Source organism: Erithacus rubecula (genome assembly GCF_903797595.1).
Source record: "Erithacus rubecula genome assembly, chromosome: 3".
Classification (NCBI taxonomy): domain Eukaryota; kingdom Metazoa; phylum Chordata; class Aves; order Passeriformes; family Muscicapidae; genus Erithacus; species Erithacus rubecula.
This window is the reverse complement of record NC_136689.1, coordinates 81,026,835-81,048,067: the sequence shown is the minus strand read 5'-3', so window position 1 is coordinate 81,048,067 and position 21,233 is coordinate 81,026,835. Positions and strand designations below refer to the sequence as shown.

The 21,233-nt window shown below is 36.5% G+C and overlaps 1 protein-coding gene across 9 annotated transcripts in view; it reads left to right on the top strand.

Moving 5' to 3' along the window:
- COBL (cordon-bleu WH2 repeat protein) overlaps positions 1-21,233 on the top strand; it is a 156,353-nt gene that overhangs the window by 66,085 nt on the left and 69,035 nt on the right. For all 9 annotated transcript variants that reach the window (XM_079300377.1, XM_079300373.1, XM_079300371.1 and 6 more), the window contains one exon: positions 15,949-16,146. In XM_079300377.1, the coding sequence (XP_079156503.1) occupies positions 15,949-16,146 (198 nt within the window). The remainder of the gene's footprint in view (positions 1-15,948; positions 16,147-21,233) is intronic.

Here is a 21,233-nt window from a genome sequence, read left to right as displayed (position 1 = left end):
ACAGACCACTGTGATTTAGGGAGGCATAACCTAACAGGAGCATGCTAAGTTAGGCTTGTGTGTGGCAATTCCAGACCTGGGCTGATGGCAGCATTCTCTGCACGGTGATGTACCCAGCCAGTCTGGCATAAATTGGCTCAGATATCTCCCTCGAATGTTTAATTAAGACCTGGTGACACGCCCTTAACCACCCAAATCCTTTTATGTCTGATTCATCTTTTGTTACTGATTTCACTGAAAAGTTCTGAAGTTAACTCACTAAAAAAAAAAAAAAAAAAAAAAAAAAAAAAAAAAAAAAAAAAAAGCAGCTAATAAGACCAATGGCTTTTAATTTGCATTAATAAAAGCACATTAAAAAAATACCCAAAGACAAACTCAAAATTCCATTTGAGATTTTTCTAGTGACATGTCAACCACTCAGGCTTTGCTTTCTTGGTAATTAATATTACCAGAACCCCTTAATAGTCTGTAATAGCCTTGTAATTCACATTTGGTCATAACACATTCAGCATATTGCTCTTAGTGGCAAGCATGCAGTGGTGTGGAAAATACCACCTTTAAACAAAAGTTTATACCAGGATCAGACTTTTCACAGTTGGAATTTCTTGTCAGGCTTTCCAGTGGTAACTGCTGTAGTGAAAGGATTAGTGTGTATTTATGCCAGTATCCTCTACTAGATGAATTCAGAAATGGCTAATAGAATGTCATTGATTCCATATTTCTAATATGCAATGGAAATTTTTTTAGACAGTAAAACCTGTTATGTAGTGGCATAATCTAAATCCCATGTAACCAAGATTCATTATATTAGTCTAAAATATCTCATTAGCATATGTAGATTTTAGATACAGCAAAAATTTTCAGCACCGGTTAAGGTATAATTTATTTTCTTTTGCAAACAATTTCTGAGGCATGAGCACTAATAGGATTTGGTTTCTTTCCAGCCTCTTCTGTGGACAGTGAAGGCTCGATTTCATTAAAAGTAGTGGCATACAATAACATTTCTTTTAATTAGATGATCTCATGATTTCCACACATATTTGTTCTGTGCATTATTGTTCGTTGGCAAAACTGAGCTGCTTGGTAGCGTGTGAAACCATGTGTCTCAATAACATCTTATGGCAGGTAAGGGAGGATTTGCAAAACACTTGCTGACAGGACACAATGCATTTTACTTTGATGGGGAAGTTTTCCTAAGTGAACTTTATGGCTTAGTTCTCTCATGCAAGTCAGACCTACATGAGGCTTAGTGGCCCTTCCAGGTCTTCCTTTAACTCAAATAGTTGTCTGCATGAAGCAAAGACTGTATAGCACTGAGTGTGCTTCTCAGTGTGTGCTTCTCAGTTGTTCATCATTACAAAAAGAGACCATATAACACCTGTAGTCTACGTAGCCGTTTCGTTTTCTTTTTTTTTTTTTTTTTTTTTTTTTTTTTTTTTTTTTTTTTTTTTTTTAATGGATAACTGTTGAATTAGGATTTTTAAGTCTTTTATGTGCAGCTGAAATATTGTTCTTCCCCTTGGAGCTTAGCAGAAAGGACTACACATAATTTCAGCCATTACTTTTTCTCCTACTCTCTTTAAAGTGTATAATACTTCATTTGAATTCTAAGAAACATTTTGGGATGAAAACTGAAGTGGGGAAGAATGTGACAAATAGCAGTCGGTCTTTTGAAAGGCTTTCCAACAGTATGAAGTAGTCAGTTCCACTTTCTTGAATTGTTTTTTTCAGTAGCATTTGCACTTTTAAGCAGATCTTAAAATGCTTGGGCAAACTAAGGAAAATATTTCTGGGTTTGGAAGTGCTCAGCTGGAAGGGCAGAAGAGAAAGCAGATCAAGACAAATAGCAAGACATAGCCCTAGGGAGTTCTTAAAAAGGAGAGTAACTGTAGGCATTGGCCCCACTGCCTTTTTCAGTGCCATTCCAAGCACCTGTTTAGGTGTTTTGCTGGTTCAGTACCTCGGTGACCTGCTGCGCCAGGTAGGACCAGTGTGTAGGTTATAAATTGTGCAGGCAGTCTCTGAAGTGCACAAACATAGTGAGATGGAGAGATTACCTTAGATTTATGTTGTTAGTGTGAAATTCCCCACACCTCCCTTCTCTGATGGTAACGTTTTCTTCTTTCTATCCCAGCAAATGTTCAAGTATGCATCTTGATTTTGGTCTCTCAGAGTTTCAGCACAGAGATGGTGTGATTTCATTGACTCTAAATGGAGCTTGTTCTGATTTACAGTTGTTTGCACAGGACAAGAGTCAGGCCAACAAAGTGCACTGTAGAGGTTTGCCTTGTAAAAACCTAATGGCAATGGATTTGACAGAAGGGGGAAGGGAAGAAGAAACATTTAAGACTATTTATTAATCAACAATTCCAGCAGGGAGGCTTTTCTTGCCTTGATTCTGGCAAATGTACAGATGAGAGATACTGTGCAGAGACTGTTTCTGCACAAACAGAGAAAGCCCTTCAGATGTAAACATTTGAGCAGCTGGCATGGGAGATTAGTGTAGCAGCAGTGGAAGGGGGGTAATAGTGAATAGTGGTGCTGCCTAAATTTAACAAATGTTAAACAAGGTCCTTGTTCTAGTTTAAGGGTTACAGGTCAGAAAGACTATACCAACTAAAAATACTGGCAGCTGTACAAGTCAGACAAAGTTATTCTTGTATTTAATTAAAAGCAACTTACCTATACAAAGTTGTGACACCTTCCTCCCCCCTTGCCCAAAAGGGTGGGGGGGGGAGGGGAAGGGAGCTGGGAAAATATATCCTATGTAACTTCTTTGATTTAGGAAAAAAAAATTTAAAAACCTGCTTTATTCTCCATCTATGGAAAGGCAATGCTTTAGGACTTCTTAATGTTTTCGGTTTTGATTGTGAACTTATTGTATTGTTCTACTTTTCATTTCCTGTGGCTGAAAATTACATCAAAGAAAGCATCATGCTAAGGGTGAAAGTAGAGGTCTTTTAGCTTTGTAGACATGTTCATATGCTGTTTAACACCGCGTGTTTTAGTTTTTTAAATGTTTGCCAATTAATTACACAACTAGTTATGTATCAGTATAGGGTGTCTGATCATGCATTGAGTTCTATGGATTTTGGGTTTTTATTTGTTTTTTGATCATGCTTTTAAAACGGCTCCTTGACTATTTGTTGGGATCCAGTTCACATGTGTTGTGTTGGAGGTCCTTTATTCATTTCTTTAACAGAAGATATTGAATTATGGATATCTGGAACCAAATTTTATGTTTAAAAAATCAGAGCTATGCTTTCTTGGCTGGCATTGTTATGATTTTCATTAAGCTTGAAAATATACTGAGGAAAAAGATTTTCTGGAGAAATGACAGTGGCAGCATAGTTTGGAGTATTATTTCTTTCGGTGTAATACAGTTACACTGATCATTGGAGACTCGATGCAGAACTCACTAGAGCCAATGGAAAAATTCCTGCTGGTTTTAACTGTTTTTGGACCATGTCCTTTATGAGTTATTACCTATTATCTACACTAGCTAGTCCATTTTAGAATTGTTCTTTCGTGTCCTACTTCAGGTTCTCAAAAGTCATCTGGCACTTTCACTGTAATTTCTTAAAATGTAAGGCCTTCATTCCTTTTTGATGGACAGCTGGCACAGATAAACCCCTTAAAGTTGCTTCATTTATAGAGCGTTTTCTCACTGGAGAAGGAGAAAACCCCAAAGTAAACATGTTAAGTCTTGTAGAAGATAAATTGCAAACAGTGGCAAAGGAAGGGAGTGGCTTTCACCAACCAATAATTTGTTGCAAAAGCACGTTTTTCTTTGTTATCTGAAGCAGTGAGTACCCACAAGTGAGCAGAATTCCCAGCACTGGTTGCCCTATTTAAACTGTAATTGTGCCAGTGGAAGTCCAAGTGTAGGTATATGTTTTATCTATTGTCACAGGTTTTTAACTTCTGTGTCTGTTAAATTTGGGACTGTGCTTCAAAATTTTCTGCCAAAACTAAGCAGTGGGGAGTTCCCTCCAGTGAATTGGAGTACACCACTGTGGAAATAGATAGATAGGAGAGATGTGATTTCTTAGTATTTCACGCTAAATTCACAAAGAAATAAGGCTATACACAGTAGGAAATAAGTTTCTTGGGAATAATAAACATTCACAAGTCAAGCTCTGGTTTCCTAAGGATATATCTTTTTTTTTTTTTTTTTTTTTTTTTTTTGACTTGAAGAAACCTTGCAGGCTACAGTATGCTGCAAAGGAAGATGAAATTATAAATTTATGCGTGTGTATATCCAAAGTGGGAAAAGGCTGAAGGGGCCTTGTCTCCAGCACATCTATAGATCCAGTCCCTTTGCGGTATCCTATATTATCACGTCACATTTATTTAGAAGATGGAGCGGTCTAGATAGAGTTGAAAGAATAGCGAAAAATATTCACAGCAGGAAAAGGCTTAAAGGCCAAGGATATTAAAATAATGTCAAAGTATTGCTTCAAAGAAAATTCAGGGGGAGGGTCTGCTTCTTTATTCCTCTGTTCCTCTGAATCCAGTTAATGATTTTTGCCAGCATTATCAGGGTGTTGATTTTTCTTCAAAGAGGATAGTCTTTGGAACATCCTTCAGGATGGAGAGGAAGCTTGGATTTGAATTTCATGGTTTTGGAAGATTCAGATCCTGGAATTAATTCACTTGACTTCTTCAAAGTGTAAGCATATGTGTTTTTCTATCTAAATTAATCACCTCCTTTAAAGAGACAAGCTTAATTTCTGCAGGTATCAATCTGTAGTTGTTATGAAACAAAAGGTGGCTGTGTTGCACACCTGGATGTGGTCTATCCATTGTCCAGCAGGAGAGTGTTGTCTTTAAACCCTCTCCTCACCCCTATACTCTCACATGGTGTCCTCCTGATTCCTCTTCACTCCTGACCACTGATGCTGATCTGGGCATAAATATTCAGCTGTTTTAATTCAAAGTGGTTTGTTGGCATCTGTACCTGACCATCAATGTGCAAGCATGATGTGAGTTTGTCTCTTGATTTTATCCTCTGCAGAAAGCTGTCATATCTCGTTAAAGGGTTGGTCTGCTCCAGTGCTGTAGTTTGCAGTCAGAAGTTGTCATGAAACTCCTGAAAGCATGAAAGATGCAGAGAGTTAGAGAGCTTGCTTAGGCCAGCCCTTAGGGCTTCAGACTCAGCATAAGTATGTGTGCATTGAGGCACCAACATGCGTGCAGATGTCAGGAAGAGCTAACTGAAGTGATAAGCTGTGTGTGCATACATCCCTGTGTTTGCATGTTTGTATGCACAGAGGTTATGCACAAGCACACCTGCACATCCAGACATCTGTAAGAGCTAATTGAAACTGTAAAACTCCTGGATGCAGACTTCTGATTCATGTTGCTAGAATCATCTTCGTGACTCTGTAATTACGGTTTGTTTTAAGATTTGCACTAATTTTAGAGTTCAAAAGCTTATTTGTTCTTCTAATTTAAGTTTTAAAGTCTTCAGAGGTTATATTGTTTTCAAGGAACATCTTCAGCTGTTTTATCATTACAAAGTGTAAAGTTTCCTTTTTGAAAATTTGCTTTGACAGTAGGATGATTGTTTTTGTCTCCCTCTAGCTAACCACCTTCTGTCACCACGTACTTCAAAGGGAAATGTTGTTGCATTCTAAGTTAATAAAGGAATGAGGGAATGCATTCTAAGTTAATAAAGTGTTTGTGTCAGAATTGGATTATAAGGACGGGAGCTGGAAGCCAGATTCCTGAGCTTGAATAGATCAGAGCAACACTTTTAACCAGAGTTCTGCAGATCTTGGTAAAAATTTACCTTTGAATCTTAGTAGATTTTCTTCATTCATCAACAGCTAAGAGATTTTCAGAGGCCAATAATCATATGTGTCAGAATTTCAGCAGACACTGAAAGCTTTTGAGGATTGATCATTCATGTTTCTTGCCTCCGGAAAACTTGCATAAGGACAACACCTTCATTAAAATGTGGAGAAAACACTTTCTAATTCAAGTGGAATAAAAAAACTTTCAGTAGGACTCAGAAATTATTTCTCCCAAACCAAAAAAATACACACCCAAAACCTCATGCCAGGAACTATTCCATTCATAATTCTGGTCGCCATAAAAATTGACTATGCAGACATTAAAGAAGATATTTTTAAAATTGTATGTTTTATGTAAAGTTTCCATCTTCTCCTCCAGTATAAATTGGCATATCTGCAATGTAAATATATTGAAGATTATCAACTCTAGTCGTTTAATAGTTTCTATATGTTAAAAGAATTTGCAGAGAATAACTTCTTCTGCAATAGTTTTTAAAATAATTTCAGGAGAACATATATTGCATATATTGCAGATATAACAACTCCTATCTTACATGAACTAAAAATGTTGGCTGATTGATTTAAAATAATTAGTAATTCTGGAGAAAATCAATTAATATTGCAGTGATTAATTCATTTTGCTCAACAGTTCTGATCCATTTTTTGATTGCTGAATGCTTAACACCAGTGGAAAAATGTGGTGATTTTTTTTTCCTGTTGTCAGTCTTTGACCTTTTGAACTCCCTGAAGTCCATTACCAGACCATTAGTAAAGACAGATTTTGATTTTTGGCTTGGTTGTTCAACACTGTTGGATTGCGCTAATCTATTTGCATGTAGTGCAAAAATATAAGTGAAAGGAGAAACCAACTTTTCAAGCTTACAAAAATGTGGCTTTTTCCATTCTCAGTCTTCCAAGATTGCTCTCATTCTATCTGCTAATGCCCTTCCAAGACAAAGTGTAAATAGCTTCTTTTCTAATGTTCTTCCCTTGTTTTCCTTCCAGCTTAATATTTTCCTATTTTCTTTCTGTACTGGGATTAAATTGAATTTTGGAGTCCATGTGAATTTTTCTCTGTAATTCTTTCTTCAGGTTACTTTAAAATGTGTTTTTCTATTTGGATCTCTGATTTGCTTTTGGACCTTTCTTCATAGGTTTCAAAATGTTTCTTTGTTATTTTCTTCTAATCTGCCCCATTTCCATGTCTTACTATGCATTAAATCCCTACCACAGAAATATTTGTCACACATTCACAAATCTGTATATATCAATCCCCTTTTCTTTCAGTGCTAAATCTTTTCTGCTTTGAGTTCTATTCATTTGACTTTTCCCCCACTGCCTTCATGACAAATGAACATGAGCATCAACGTCTGTCTGGGCCAGCATATGGACAGTCATGGAATTTTCTTACAAAATATGATTTCCATTCTCCACAGCCTCCTTAGTTTGTTATTCCTTCCCCAGGATATAAGTCAGTACTCTTATCATCACACTCACTGAACTCTTCTGCTTTTTGCTGTCCTCCTCTCCTTTTCCAGACCTTCATCTCTGAATTTCTTCAAGGACTTACTTTCTGGTCAAATCTCATGAACATGTTCATTTTTTGCCACAATTAATGTTTTTGTTCCCATCCGCATTTAATGTGTTCTTTCGTACTTCTTTCACGTCTGCTTTTCTTCCACTTGGACAAATACTCAAAAAGAGACTTGTAATGTTTTCCACATTTTTTCTTATTTCCTTTTATGATTCACCAATTCTTTTATAATTCACTGCACATCTCTCATTACAAGCACGTAACTATCAAAAAAAAAAAAAAAAAAGAAAGTTATGTGAGTAGCTGGATTTGCTGACTCTCTATCATTGATATATTGATAAGGTTGGATATTCCTTTCTGGGAATCTTTTGAAATTATTATTTCTTCCTATCGTGACTTTACATACTGGTATTTTTGACAAATTTATTTTCAAGATATGGTGGTTTTTTGCAGGTTGACATAATTTGACAGCACATTGTGACAGAAAGTGTTGGACTTGTGGAAGATAAGTTTTTAGCAGTCTAGCCAGAAAGATGTAAAGTTTTCCACACACTTCTGAAAGTCAAGATAAATCATTTTACACTTGTATGGAATGCAAACAAAGCTTGCCCTAAGCCTCTGGTGGCACCCTAGACTGTCACCCTCAGTTCAGCTTGATTTTGGAATTCACTTCAGACTGTACCTTCAGCATTCACTCCCTACCTGCCACCTGACTGATGGGTAGCAATGTATCCTTTAAACTGCCAAGGAACAAAGGAACATTTGATTCCAAAATGTTTTCTGTGCTGTGTTAATGATGGGTTTTTTCCTCACTAGGGTCTACATACACAAAGCTAAACCAAAGGTATTTGCATTTTAGTGATTTTTAAAATATGTCTCACATCCAAAAAGTTAAAAAAGAGCCCACGTGCTTTGTTTGCTGTCACTCAGCCTGATGGTCTCAGCTGCAGGGCACCATAAGGGCAGAAAGGAGGTTGGCATATTTGAAAGATTGTGCATATATGTCCATGTTTTCTCTGTAACATGTATGGCACTATAAAGTGGCATTTTAAAGGACTGGATACACATCTCTTTTTTAGAAAAACATGCTGGTTTTAGCAAATCTTACAAAGATACCTGTAATGGACACATGCTGAAGCCTGTGGTTGTTTCATGGGTGTCATTTCAATTATACCAATGTTGAAGTATCTCCCAATAATTTGGTGCCTCATCATCTTTAGCTGCATTTTTGTAAATTGAGAATCTGGACAGTAGTGGAATATCAAGTGTAAAACGTGTTGGTTTGTGTGATATTGAGCTGAAGTTTTCTGTTTTGAACATACCATTCCTTGCTTTGTTGATTCCATTTGTTCAGAAAAAAATGTTTAGCAGCCTGAGTTTCTTTCATTTGTGGCTAAATAAATATCTTCAGTTTCAGCAAAATAGGTTTTCACTCCTTCACAGAACACACAGTGACAGAAATTAAATCAATTATGCATTACCAAGATTTGTAGCAAGTGTATTTTCACTACATCGAGTTGAGAGTGATTTGTCAGTGCTAACAGCTCTGAATCAAAGAAATTGTTTATCTTCTTTTTAGCAAGCTTTTCAGCTGTGATTCACAAGGTCCACAGGATATGAGCTTGCAGGTTACAGCAATGAGTTCAGTGTCCAGATTGATAGGAGAGGACCCAAAGGATTTATATGTGTGTGCCTTCCAAACACCCATTTATACATTTGGGTCTTCCCATTAGTACCAGGCAGCATTCCACCTGCTCTCACCTTCTGTGTTATTGAGACATGGCTGCTCTATTCTGTCAAGAAAGATTGGCTTTTGCTTATTCTGTTGGAATGCTACTTTTTTTTTTTTTTTTTTTTTTTTTTTTTTTTTTTTTTTTTTTTTTTAATATGAATTTGTTTGAAACACGCTGTCACTTACAAAGACAAAAATATAAATCAGGTTAGCTTGTCTTCCCTTTTTTGCATCTATTGCTGCAATGGAATAAAAATATTGTGTCCATTTCTTTTGATACTGATTGTCTCTTAATACAGTTTGACATAAATGAATTTGGGTAGCAATAGTAGCCAAAGATTTTATTAGGCACAAAGGGTATCCTGACTTGAGAAAATCAGAAAAGTAAAACAGGTAATAGGAGAGTTTGTTTTGAGGAAATACGTTGAATTTTAAATCACAAGAAGTGTTTTAAAAGCTTTAATTCTCAAAGCATTGAGGAATTCTCAAAGCACAGATCTGTCATAAAATCTTTTAAAAATATAACTGACTTTGACAATCTCTGAGTTACTTTATTAATACACATTGTTGAACTCCTAGACTTGTATTCCACTGCTTTATATGTGCCATGGTACTTTCTTTAATTTTGGAGAACTCAGATTAAATTTCTTATCTGAGAGTGGCAGAATACTGAGGGAGGTGGTAGTAGTGGATGATACTGCAAATGTTTCTTTATGCTTGCAAGAGTTTACAGACATATTTATGTTTAGCTGGAATTCATGTATTCCCAATCCATGTTTTCTAACCCCCTAATGACTAATGATTTGAGTAATATATTTATATATTTATATTCCTAAACTTCAAAATATAATATTTGACTGTTCATTAAAAAAAATAAGCAGCTTACATGTGGGTTTTTATTTGTGGTTTTTGCAATATTCATTCAGTATTCCTGTGATTTTCAAATGGAAAATTAGGTTTGAATATTGCTTCATTTCTTTTATACATATGAGGCATAAGAAGTATAACAACATCTGAAGAAGGTTCTTGGAAGCTCTCTCTGGTTGCACACTCTTGGTGTGGTGGAAGGGGCCAGAGTCAATACCCATACTTGTTCCCTACTGAGAAATTCACAGTGAATCTAAGCCCCTTGGTGTGTTCTGGAAAACCTTTTTCCTGGAGGCTTCCATTTTACTAGATCCTTTCCTTGGGTGGTTGTTCTTTCAGCTTTTCCACTGTAAAAGAAATTGAACACCACAGGAGTTGCAAAGTGTATAGAAATCAATTGGAGCTGGAAACCAAGGCTGTACTCTTAGCTGTGGGGAACCATTTCCATCACATCAACTTACCTAAGTGAAGGAAAGAAGTCATTAGATAAGCTTCTAGGCAGGGAAGTTATGCTTACAGGACAAAAGGAAAAAAATAAAGACGATTATAAAGAAAAACAACATAATTTCAGATGGTGTGGACCTGTGTCATAGGAAAATTTTCGTGACCTCTACAGTTACAGATTGGCAGATTGGTCACTTTAGCACTGAGACATAGAATGGATGATTTTGTATGGAAAGTGACTGCCTTGCACCTAGCACTGCTGGGATTTCTGATTGAAAAACTCTGTACTAAAACAAGAGGAATGTGGTCAGCCACGCTGAGGGAGAACTGGCAGGGGCACAGGAGACAGAATGTTCTCACATCTCTGGTTCTGGCTGTGTAAGATCTGGTGTCTACCAAATGGGCCCTGACCACAAGATCTGGAACTGCTATCTAGATGCTCTGATAGACTCACAAGTGTAAGGTAGCACTAGTTGTACAGACTTCAAAATATAACTCAAAACTTTTACTGTAAGAACTTGTGAGCCTACTTGCCAGGCATATATAAAATCAACACACTATGTCCTGTGTAAATAACTGTTGTTAAGAATGAAATAGTTTCTTCTCTTTTATTGCTATGATGTGAGACCAGATGATTTCCTACCAACAGCAAAATGCAGTGAGATAATAAAGCAGAGTAAAGTAAATTGCATTAAAAGGTTGGGTTTTTTGGTATTTTTTCAGTTTAGAACAGGAAAAGGTTAACTTTTTTTTTTTCCTTCTGACTGCAGACCGTCAGCACAAGTGCTTCAGGGAGTACAAGAAAACAAACTGTATTCAGTGTGGCTGGTTAGAAGGGAAAATCTGAGTAGTCACAAATTTTTTTGGGTTTCTTTTTGTTGAGTTTTTTAACTGTGTCTCCAAGCAATCTCATGACTGCAGTATCATGCTTCAGTTTTGAAGCAGGAGCTTGGATTAATTCAGTTTCTGTGTTGTCAATTTTAGTGCAAATTTAGTGTCAGTAGTATCAGTGTCGTGCCAGGGAAAGCAGCCTCTAAGTTCAGTTTGTGCAGTAGGTCTGATATAACCTGTCTGACATTTTATATGGCCAGTTGTAATCAGCTGTGGAATCATTCACCTAATCAATAAAAGTTTGCATTAAAGGAGTTAAAATTTCTAACAGGCATAAATATTCTTGCTGTCACTGAATAGATGGATTTGTTTGCTTGCTGTAAATCACACCTTGCGTACTTACCCACAGCGCACTTGTAAAAAAAATATATCCTTTATGATACTTTTATTTTTTGTTTCTATTTTGGAAAAAATAAAGCCCTTACTCTTTGCTAATACATCTTGTACTTTGAGTGCTTAAAAACAGCTCAATTGATTACTTCTGATTTAAAAACTTCTGAGAAGGAAGTTGCATAACAAGACTGGGAGCTCAAATATGTGAGTTTTGGCAAAGAGCTGCGGAAGAAAGACTTGTCTGTAGAAACCTCGCAAGAAAAGAACTTGACATTTTGAAAAATTTTTATTGACCAGTGTGAACAGGGAATAGGAAGTCAAATCACTCTCACAAGCAATCTGCAGCCTCTTCCTCGCTGACCTTTAAATGCCACTTAGTGTCATCAGAAAGTCAAGGAAATGCTAATAACAGGGCTTTGGGTAAAAAAGTTATATATAAGGGGCATCTTTTAAAAACAATTGTAAGCTGGTTTCCATTTTTATACACATCTGGTTTTGTGGAACAGAGTTCTCACAGCAGTACAGTTATAGTTTTAATAGATTATTACCTCTATTTTTATGTGACTTTAGGATTTTCAAAGTATCCATAAGATACCAGAACTTCTGTTTGTTCTTGAAAAAGGTATTTTACAATTGCATTCTAGATTGATGACATTGGAACAGAGACTGGCCTCAGCTTTAGACTCTTAATCTGTCTTGTATTGAGTTCAGCAGGCTATGGGATTTCAGAAGTCTTGTAGAAAGCTGACTGCTTGTTGTTTTCTGATAATGAGAGTGATATAGAACCTCACCAGGTTACTCGTAGCCTTCATACTTCTGTGTATTTAGCAGTCCCTATTTGCCTTTCAAAACTGTCTTGTGCTTCAGTACATATTCCAAACTTATGTCCAGCTAGTATCTCACCTGACTGCTGTCCTGTGCTAGTCTATGTGGTTTTGTATTGGGTTAGCTTTAATTCAGGGGGAAAAACCCCCAAACCAGGCTGTTTCTTTTTCTTGGTAGTTTGCATTAATTAATTACTGTTTGAACTGATCACAAAGCACTAGAACACTAGTGGCTTAATAAAGACTCTGATTTTGCAAGTTAAGAGACATTTTTGAAAGCTCTTTATATTGAATTAGTTTCCATTAATTTTCTTTTTTAATTGATTTTTTTCCTTTTTCCTTTTTTTTTTTTTTTCCATTTTTTTCATTATGAAACATGGATTCTGTGGACTGATTTGGATTCTGAGAAGAGTATTCGTGCTAACCTGTTTGTCAAATGAAACAGAGGATAAGGGCTGAGGTTTTTTTAGCCAGCAACATTGGCTTCAATTCCTCAGCTTGGCTTTCCTCACTTGCACTGCTGTAATTTGAGTAATTCAATCAGTTCTTTGATAACAAATTAGAAAAACAAGAAATGAGAGATGGTTGGAGTATTTGGCATGTGGATATCATGTCTCTGCAATTTTGCTTGATTAATGTTCTATGCTCTTGCATACAACATTGCCTTGCTAAACTGCCTGAAAAACAAACTTCCAAAATCCCATTATTTAAAAAGAAACTGCATTGCATCTAACCCAACATAAAATATAAAAGCTGGATCAGGTGTTGTCTTTCTGTATTAGTTTTACAACAAAAGACAAGTCATGCCATAATCACTTGTGTCAGTATTTTGTGTCCAGGGTTGTTGTTTTTTGTTTTTTTTTTCTCTTAAAGCTAATTAAAATGACTACACACATGGGAGAATTTGAAGGTCTGCTTCCAGTTAGGCAGAGCTCTTGTTGCTGCATGAGAGGGCTTTCAAAACTAGTTCAAAACTGTCCTCATTCCATTCCCCTGGAAGCTGGGGCGAGTTTTTGTTTCAGGGCAAGTGTATTCACATGAGCATTCTTGAAATGATCTGTAAAGTTGGACTGGGAAAAGAAAACAGATGAATTTGCAAGGTTGGGGGTTTTTTTTTCTATCATTCAAATTTTTTTATTAAAAACTATTTATAGTGTCATGGAAGTATTACCTTTCCCCCCGCCCCTTATATTCTGTTAGGAAATCCAAGCTTCAAAACAGAAAAAACCCAGCTTTAAACTGTTTAGTTGTTCATCACTATTTCTTCCCAATGACCTGTAGCTTGGAAAAGGATTCTGATAGCTCTTCAGCCACAAGATCTTGAGATAAAATTGAATGTTCATTTCAAACTGGTTATGGCCTGTGGTCTTACCAGTAGTCTGTATTTGTAGTGCAAGGAGGGAAGTTTTAGGGCTTTTTTATTATTTTTGTATATCGTTGTCTAAAATTTCTTCACACTTTTATCTAGAAGGCTAAAGAATTAAGAGTCAAAGCATACCTGCAGAACCCACTTTGAAATTGCTTTGTTCAGTTGTTTTGTAAATGTGTGAAAAGAGGAAATTTCTTTGTATTTCACTCTGTGAACCCATCATTTATGTAGGAGTAAACAAACTTTATTTGATAGGACCTTGTACTAATAATGGCTTAAAATGTTTAGCTTACAGATGAAATAATAATTTTTTCCACTGCCCAAGGTACGGGGCGAAGACAAGACTCTGTAAGATTTTACCTAATCTTTTAAACAACACTTTCTACTTCAAACTTTTTTCTTCATCTCCTAGAAGGGTAAAAATGTTATTGATGCCATTCAATTCAGAGAAACTGGTGATGTAAAAGATACAGCAAACACTGCTTGCTGTCAGAGAAGGCTGGTATTATACTCCACTTGTGCTAAATACATTATTCCAAGATTAACTGTGCTGTGCAGAGTGCAACCTAAAAGTTAACAAAACATCTAAATCAGTAATTGGTATCACACACACAGTAAGTGGAGGACAAGGCACAAATCTGTTTCCATCTCTGTTGCTTTCCCAGGAATCCACAGAACATGGAATTTACCAGGCAGTAAAGAAACCTGTATTGTGTATCTTTTTGCTTTGCTCTGTTTTTTAGCTTTTAGTGCTTTATCAGTGCTTCCTGGATGATCCCAAAACTAAATGAATTGTGTTTTTAAGTTTGCTGCCCTGTGTTTTCATTTTTTTTACCTAAGCTTGCACTTGGCACCTGTGGAAAAAATTTTAGGGTTTTTTTTAAAGTAATGGCATTTGGGGTGGCCTGTAAGTTTCCTGCCAGTATGTATTCTGTGGTTTTGGACAAAATTCCACCAGAGAGCGTTATGTCCTCTATGGGAGAGTTTTGCAATTGTGGTAGTATGTTCTGTTGTGATAAGAACAGCATTATCAACCATGCTCATCAGTCTATGTTTCCAGAAGAGCTATTCAGCTCCAGGTCATGGTGAAGTGGTATCAGTGGTGATTCCACAGAAGATATTTCTGGGAAGAAGTTGCAGTCAAATAACTTAATTAAAATTAAAATCTTCAATTTAATATGGAAGGTTTTCTTAATTAAAAAAAGGAGAAGGTGACTCAGATTTTGAGGTAAAAGTTTCTGCAAGATTTTTATTAGCAGAGTAAAAAAAAAAATATTGAATTTCAGAGTAAAACTAAAGTTAAAATGTACATTTTCAAGCGATCCTAGTTCTAATATTTCATATTTATAGATTTTCTACTTTGTGACTGCATATGTTTCAGTTTGTACATTAATATAAAAATGTATTAAGATTCTGAAATCCATTAAACTTTTTCCATTGATTTTACTCAGTTTTCAATGAGAACTAAGGTAATTTTTAACAGTAAGGAATTACTGAAGAAGTTTTCTGTTTCTCTTTTCATCTGGTCCTGGTAGAATCCAGAGTGATGCCTGTCAGTAGGGCTTCTTTTCACCAAGTTAAATGGTTGTTTTCAATAAGTTGTAGGTGGTTATGCTTGATTGTGCATGTAAATTGGAAACAGTTTAATGGCAGAAGAATTTCTCTTATGTAAATCTGCAGAGAAGACTCAGGTAAATCAGGCAGATTGATAACAAAATAGACAAGCCTGAGACACTGACAGCATTTTATTAATACAGTGTTCTCGTTTAAGAGTAAATCTTTCTTCCAGAAACGTGTAGCACTTGTAATTTAAATGCAACTGCAAATGCATTTGGGTAACTGTAATTATGTGTCTTGATGTGAACTTTATATTTTAAATAGCAAGCAGCAGCAGTGTTCCCATCAATACTACTGTTAAACCACAGTAGGCGCTTATCGTGCCTCCCGTCTTATTAATACTGCCTGTAAGCTTTGTTCCAGTTGACCTTTGGAAGTTTCCAAAAGTTAGAATTTGCAATTCAGCAGGTTTGGCAGAAGAACATACATGATTATTCATATCATTGTTTAAACGGTAACCAGATGTGTCTTGTTTTTCTTCTTTCTTTCCCATTGTTTTTAAAAAGTGATGTTAATCCAAGATGTTAATCCATTTACAGGGTTTTTCCACAGCACCAAATTCCCCTTCAGTGAATTCTCGTTCCAGTAGCCTGGGTTCATCACTGTCCCTTGGTAACATCTCTGGAATGACAGCAAACCCAGAAGGGAAAAAGCGCAGAGCACCTCCTCCACCAGTTGCAACACCACCAGTACTGCCGAACGCGGAGGTGAGGGGACAAGAGAGGACAGCAGCACAGGTAACAGTGACACAGCTGAATGGGCTCCTTTGTTTGCTGTGCTGGGTACCATCCATTCACTCAGCAGTCCTAAAGCCATTCACAGGTTAGCTGTTAAGCTACAGCTGACAAAAACTCCATCTTACGAGATAAAATTGTCAAAAGTCTTAGTACACTTTTACTGAGCTCTGTGGAGACAGCCCCAAGCTTTCTGCCCTGTAAAGCAATATGCTTAGAGAAGGAGAGTAAAGAAAAATGAAGGCAGAAAAGCTGGAAATTGTGTTAGGTGTCCTTACTGACCAGGGCAGTCCTGGAGAATGAGTGAAAGTTCTAACGAGACACTAAAACCTTCAGCGCACTGTTTTGTCTAGATACTTGTCAGGCTAGTGCCTGTATCCCTGTCTCCAGTGCTGCCATGGGATACTAAATTATCTGCTCTGTTTTCTGAGTTGTGCCATGTGACCTTTTAAAGCAGTGCTCTGGTTTTGCTTTTATAAAAGGTCACTGTTCCGCTGTACATTATGGAGAATGAAACAGAAATGGGGGGAAACCTTTCTGAGGACCTAAGCCTTTGAAAAGAATAGAGCTAAGGGAAGAGGAAATTGCTCTTGCTTTTATAGTGACACTCAGGGGTGTGTTACTAAACCTGCAGAAGCACATGAAGTCTTCTGGTTCCACCAGCTTCTAATAGTATTATGGTGTAAATGTAAACCGTAGAAATCAGCTTGTAAAGTTATACAAGGATGCCAAAGAAGAGTGCAGGGAACCAGTATCACCAAAACTGTGTAATGTGGACTGACTCCTACCTGCTTAGGGCTTATTGCCTCTACAGCAGACTGATCTTTGGAAAGCAAGCTATCCTAGTGCAAAATGGAGTCAGAAAGGAATATTCGAGTTCACTACAGAGGAAGTGGAGGAGGAGCCTGGTGTTTGGTCTAACTCTTATTTATCTGCATTAAGAAGTGTTGAACACCTTCTCAAGTGAAGCATTCTCTAAGAAAAGTTGATGCATGCTCTTGTTAAAGTATTGTGGATTTTATGTTCACATTCTTAGGTTATCTAAGTATGCTTGCTGGAACATAGTAATGTTTTGTCTTTCAAAATTGGTATAGATGCCTTTGAAATAGCACTCATTTGTGGGCATAGCTAAAGAGAAATAAAAGCATTTTTCTAGCAACACTTCCGCAGTTTTCCCCTTAAATTTCCTTTTGAAATTCCTATGTAAATATTTTTTATGCAGTTTCTTGCGTCCCCCAGAGTTATTGTGTTTAAGGTAAATAGATCTTTTCACACAAAATACTATGGCATTATAATTCCTACGTTTATATAAGTATGGTAATCACAGACTACATAATTCTGCCATTCTCTTTGGCTGATCTCCCTGCAGTGTGGCATTGAGATTCTAAATTGTTATGTACAATAGCACTGCAAATCTGAAGTCTTCTTAAACATACTAACATTTCTATTTTCAGCATGTTAGAAATAGGTTAAAATGCTGGTTTTCTGAAGCCATTTGTAAAAAAATCTGTATTTTTTATACAAGATGTATGAAGTACAGTATCAACTTCAAATTCTCTGAGTCTGAAGGAAAAGTTATGTTGAAGAAGGGAAGCAGATGAAGGTTGTGTCAGATGATTTTCTATAACAAAGTTCATTTTAGGCAAAAGAAATGTCCTGTGTAGCTGATGAAGTCAGTGAAGACCACACCACTGTAGAGGTGGTAGAATACACTTGGCTGCATTTGTTGAGTGAAGGAGATCTTTCTGGAAATGATGGCATAGGTCAAAATGTTAGAAAGTTATGATGTGTTTCTGAATCTCCCAGCCTGAAAGTGGCTCAGATGCTGCCATTTACTTTTGGCAGGAATGGAGTTGAATTGAAATAAAGCACAAGTTTCGTGAAGTAATCAAAAACTGAGGAATGAAATTAATTATTCAGTATTATGGGACAAAGTAGCAATGGAGATATTGTTTATAAGAAAACTCAAATAGTTCCATTTTGTCTACGTGCAGACAAGCCAGTTTGCTGTGAAAATATAAAAAATCTCAGAGTGTAAGTTTATTTCTTTAGTTTATGGGAAAGAATTAGCACTGATCTTTTTTTTTTAAGGAAGGACGTCAATTCCTTATTAATGGACTTCCTTCCATAAAAAGATAAGATGTTTGTTTAGAAAACTTTATTTATGTGCGACTGTTACTAACAGGAAGATCCTGCAAAAGGGGAACATGTTTATTTCCAGTGAAGCTAGCACACTAATAGAAGATGAAAAGGTGGTACTCTGAACTTTCAGAAGACTTTTTCTTTTTTAGCTGTCTGGTTCCTTGAAATTCTGTAGGAAATAAAGTATTGTAGCTATTATGAACACCTGTAACTCTCCAACCCAATCAGCCTGTTATTTTTAACCCATTATGTTCCAGGCATAGATGATTCTGTAGGGTTATATATATCTCACCTCCCGGCCTAGGGGTCCCAAACAGAAATTCCCATGTGTAGGAAGACTAGGGTGTTTTAGTTTATGCTGTACATTTATATTTTCTCCATTCACTTTTCTGCATAGGTGACTTACTGCAATATAATTTTACGCTCTTACAGCTTTTGTTCCTGTAGGGCTTAGGATAATTTATCTCCTTGTGGATAAGATCCCTGCAGTAACTTTATTTATTTTTTGATGCAACAATAGTTTTCCATGTCTATTTAAAGGTAGTGTTCCCTCTATAAATGCTTTAAATCTACCCTAGAAAATATTCATGTCTGTTCAGAGTGTGCTGAATATGCACTAAATAGTTTGCAAAGGAATGCATAATCAAGGAAAGGAGTGTACAGATTTCTTCTCTGGAAGAAATTTAAGAAATGTTTTTCTTAAACATCCTCCAAATTATGCTATTAAGAATAATGAGAAGTCACTTGAAAAAGTAATCTTCAAAAGGCTAGGATATATAACAATTCCAGATCAAAATCCAGGAGATTTGATGCTCATGAAGCAAGGAGGTCCTCTCCTTTCTTAAGTTGCAACACAGAGCCCACACAATCTGAAGAGCAGAGCAGAACAATGCAGGGCTGAGTTAAAACTGAACACCCTGTGCAGTCTCTATTGTCTCTCACAGCACTCCAGGAGATGTGCTAGCAGAATTTCTGTGCCCCACCCCCAAAAATGCATACACCATATCAAGAAAATATAAGAGAAGACCTGTATGAGTATGACATTGTAGACAGAGTGCACAGAGAAAAGCTACAGGTGGAATCTGATAGAATTACAGGCATCTCCTTAAGACACTTGTTCAACAATCTCTCCCTAAAAGAAATGTGTAAAAGAAACGTGTTTTTCTTGGAAAGAAATACCCTTTTGGAAGAACCTGAAAGAACAGTGAAATTGAGTTATTTGAGTTTCTAGGAAGTCAAGAGTATTGTGCACTGGCAAATTAGTTTATGGGAATAATTACTTTTTTTGGTTTTTTAACATGTATGTGGAAATACAGAAATGAGTGAGAATTGTGATAAAGTTGGCCTTGGGCTTTTCTTCAAGAGCTTTGTCTATTAAACGGAATGGTTTGTTCAGAATTTCATGGGGTTTTTTTGGAGGCAACATAGAGTTGGATGAGAGCTTCAAAGTGCCTTCATGAGACTGTGATAAAGGAGCTGTGTGTTATTTCAGCTGCTACCATTTTCAGAACAGAAGCCCTGTAACAGGAGGCATCAGGAATTTTTTTTTTACTAGTCAGTCAAATTCCTGTACTAATAGAGCAATAGAATGATATACCAGATACAGTATTCTTCCATTTGTGTCATAGTCTTTAATTTTCGTTGTTATATGGCAAGACAGTGGGCTTAAATAAAAAATGTGTTGATGTTTTTAGTGCAGGTGGAGAACTGGACTCACACTTTTAGAAGGTTGTATTATAAACCAACACAACTTTCAGGCTTATTTACATGTTTGTGTAGTCTCCTGTATGTTGCTATAGACCTACTAATGTATATAGCATACTGTGAAGTTCTGACCTGCTTCTTACATTCCTCTTTCTCCATTTAGATCTCAAAATTGGGTTGCTGAGGACCGTTGTTGAATTATTGGTCAAGACCATAGTTTAGAGCAGAATACTTGCACTCAGTGTTTGATCAAGGCTGATATTTTCTCACCAATTATAACATATTTATTGAATAATGTTACTCACCTGAACAAAAAGGCAAGAGAGCCAAAAGAGATCCACAGGCTTACTCTCATCATTTCTGGCAGTTTTCTCTCCCATTGTCCGTAGTTAAAATAAACCAATTCTATGCCTAAATGAGAAGTTTGGCTTTAAGGAAATCATTATGTTAACAAATCTAAATGAGATTTTCATATCTTTCCTGAAGAAAGTAAGATGCACTAAGAATTTGCCAAATGTCTGGTTTATGTAGAAGATCTTTTCAGTAATTGCTAGGTTTTTGCCATCTTAGTTGATCTCTTATACTGACCACCACATATACTGATCACCACATCTCTCATACTGACCACCTCTCCTCTCTCCCAAAGTATGCTGCCAGTGCATATTGCACTTGAAAGAGCAATAATACTGCTGACAGTCTTTCATAGGTGTGCTGCAGAGCTGGCAGGACCCTGGGTCAGGCATCCTATCCATTTAGTAGCATTTTCATGCTTTTGCTAAGGTTGCCTTTCTCACAACAGAATTTGTGTTACAGTACTATTTACTATCCTTTTTTATGTAAACCAATATAAATAGAATACACCAGGGATTGAAACCTTAGGTCCACCCTGTTTGGTTGAGGTTGTTAGCAAGTGGGCCAAAAGGAAGAAAAATACTCCAGTGAAATGTCCTTTCTGGAAGCCATTGAATTTGTACCTTTCTACAGGCAGCCCTGAAACACTTGAAATGGCACTGCAAATTAGCACAGCATATAGTGAAAACATACCTGGAATTCATTCTGCCAGCAAGAACCACAGAAGAATCTTCAAGCAGTAAAAATAAAGTAGAGCCAATAATGTAGGAATATTTTAAAATTGAAATCATAAATGACAGACTAAATTTTTTTCAAAGTGTTACTGAGCTGTAGACTCATCCAAATTTTTAGAATCAGTCCCTGAATTTTCAGTTCTTAAATTTCCTGTTGTA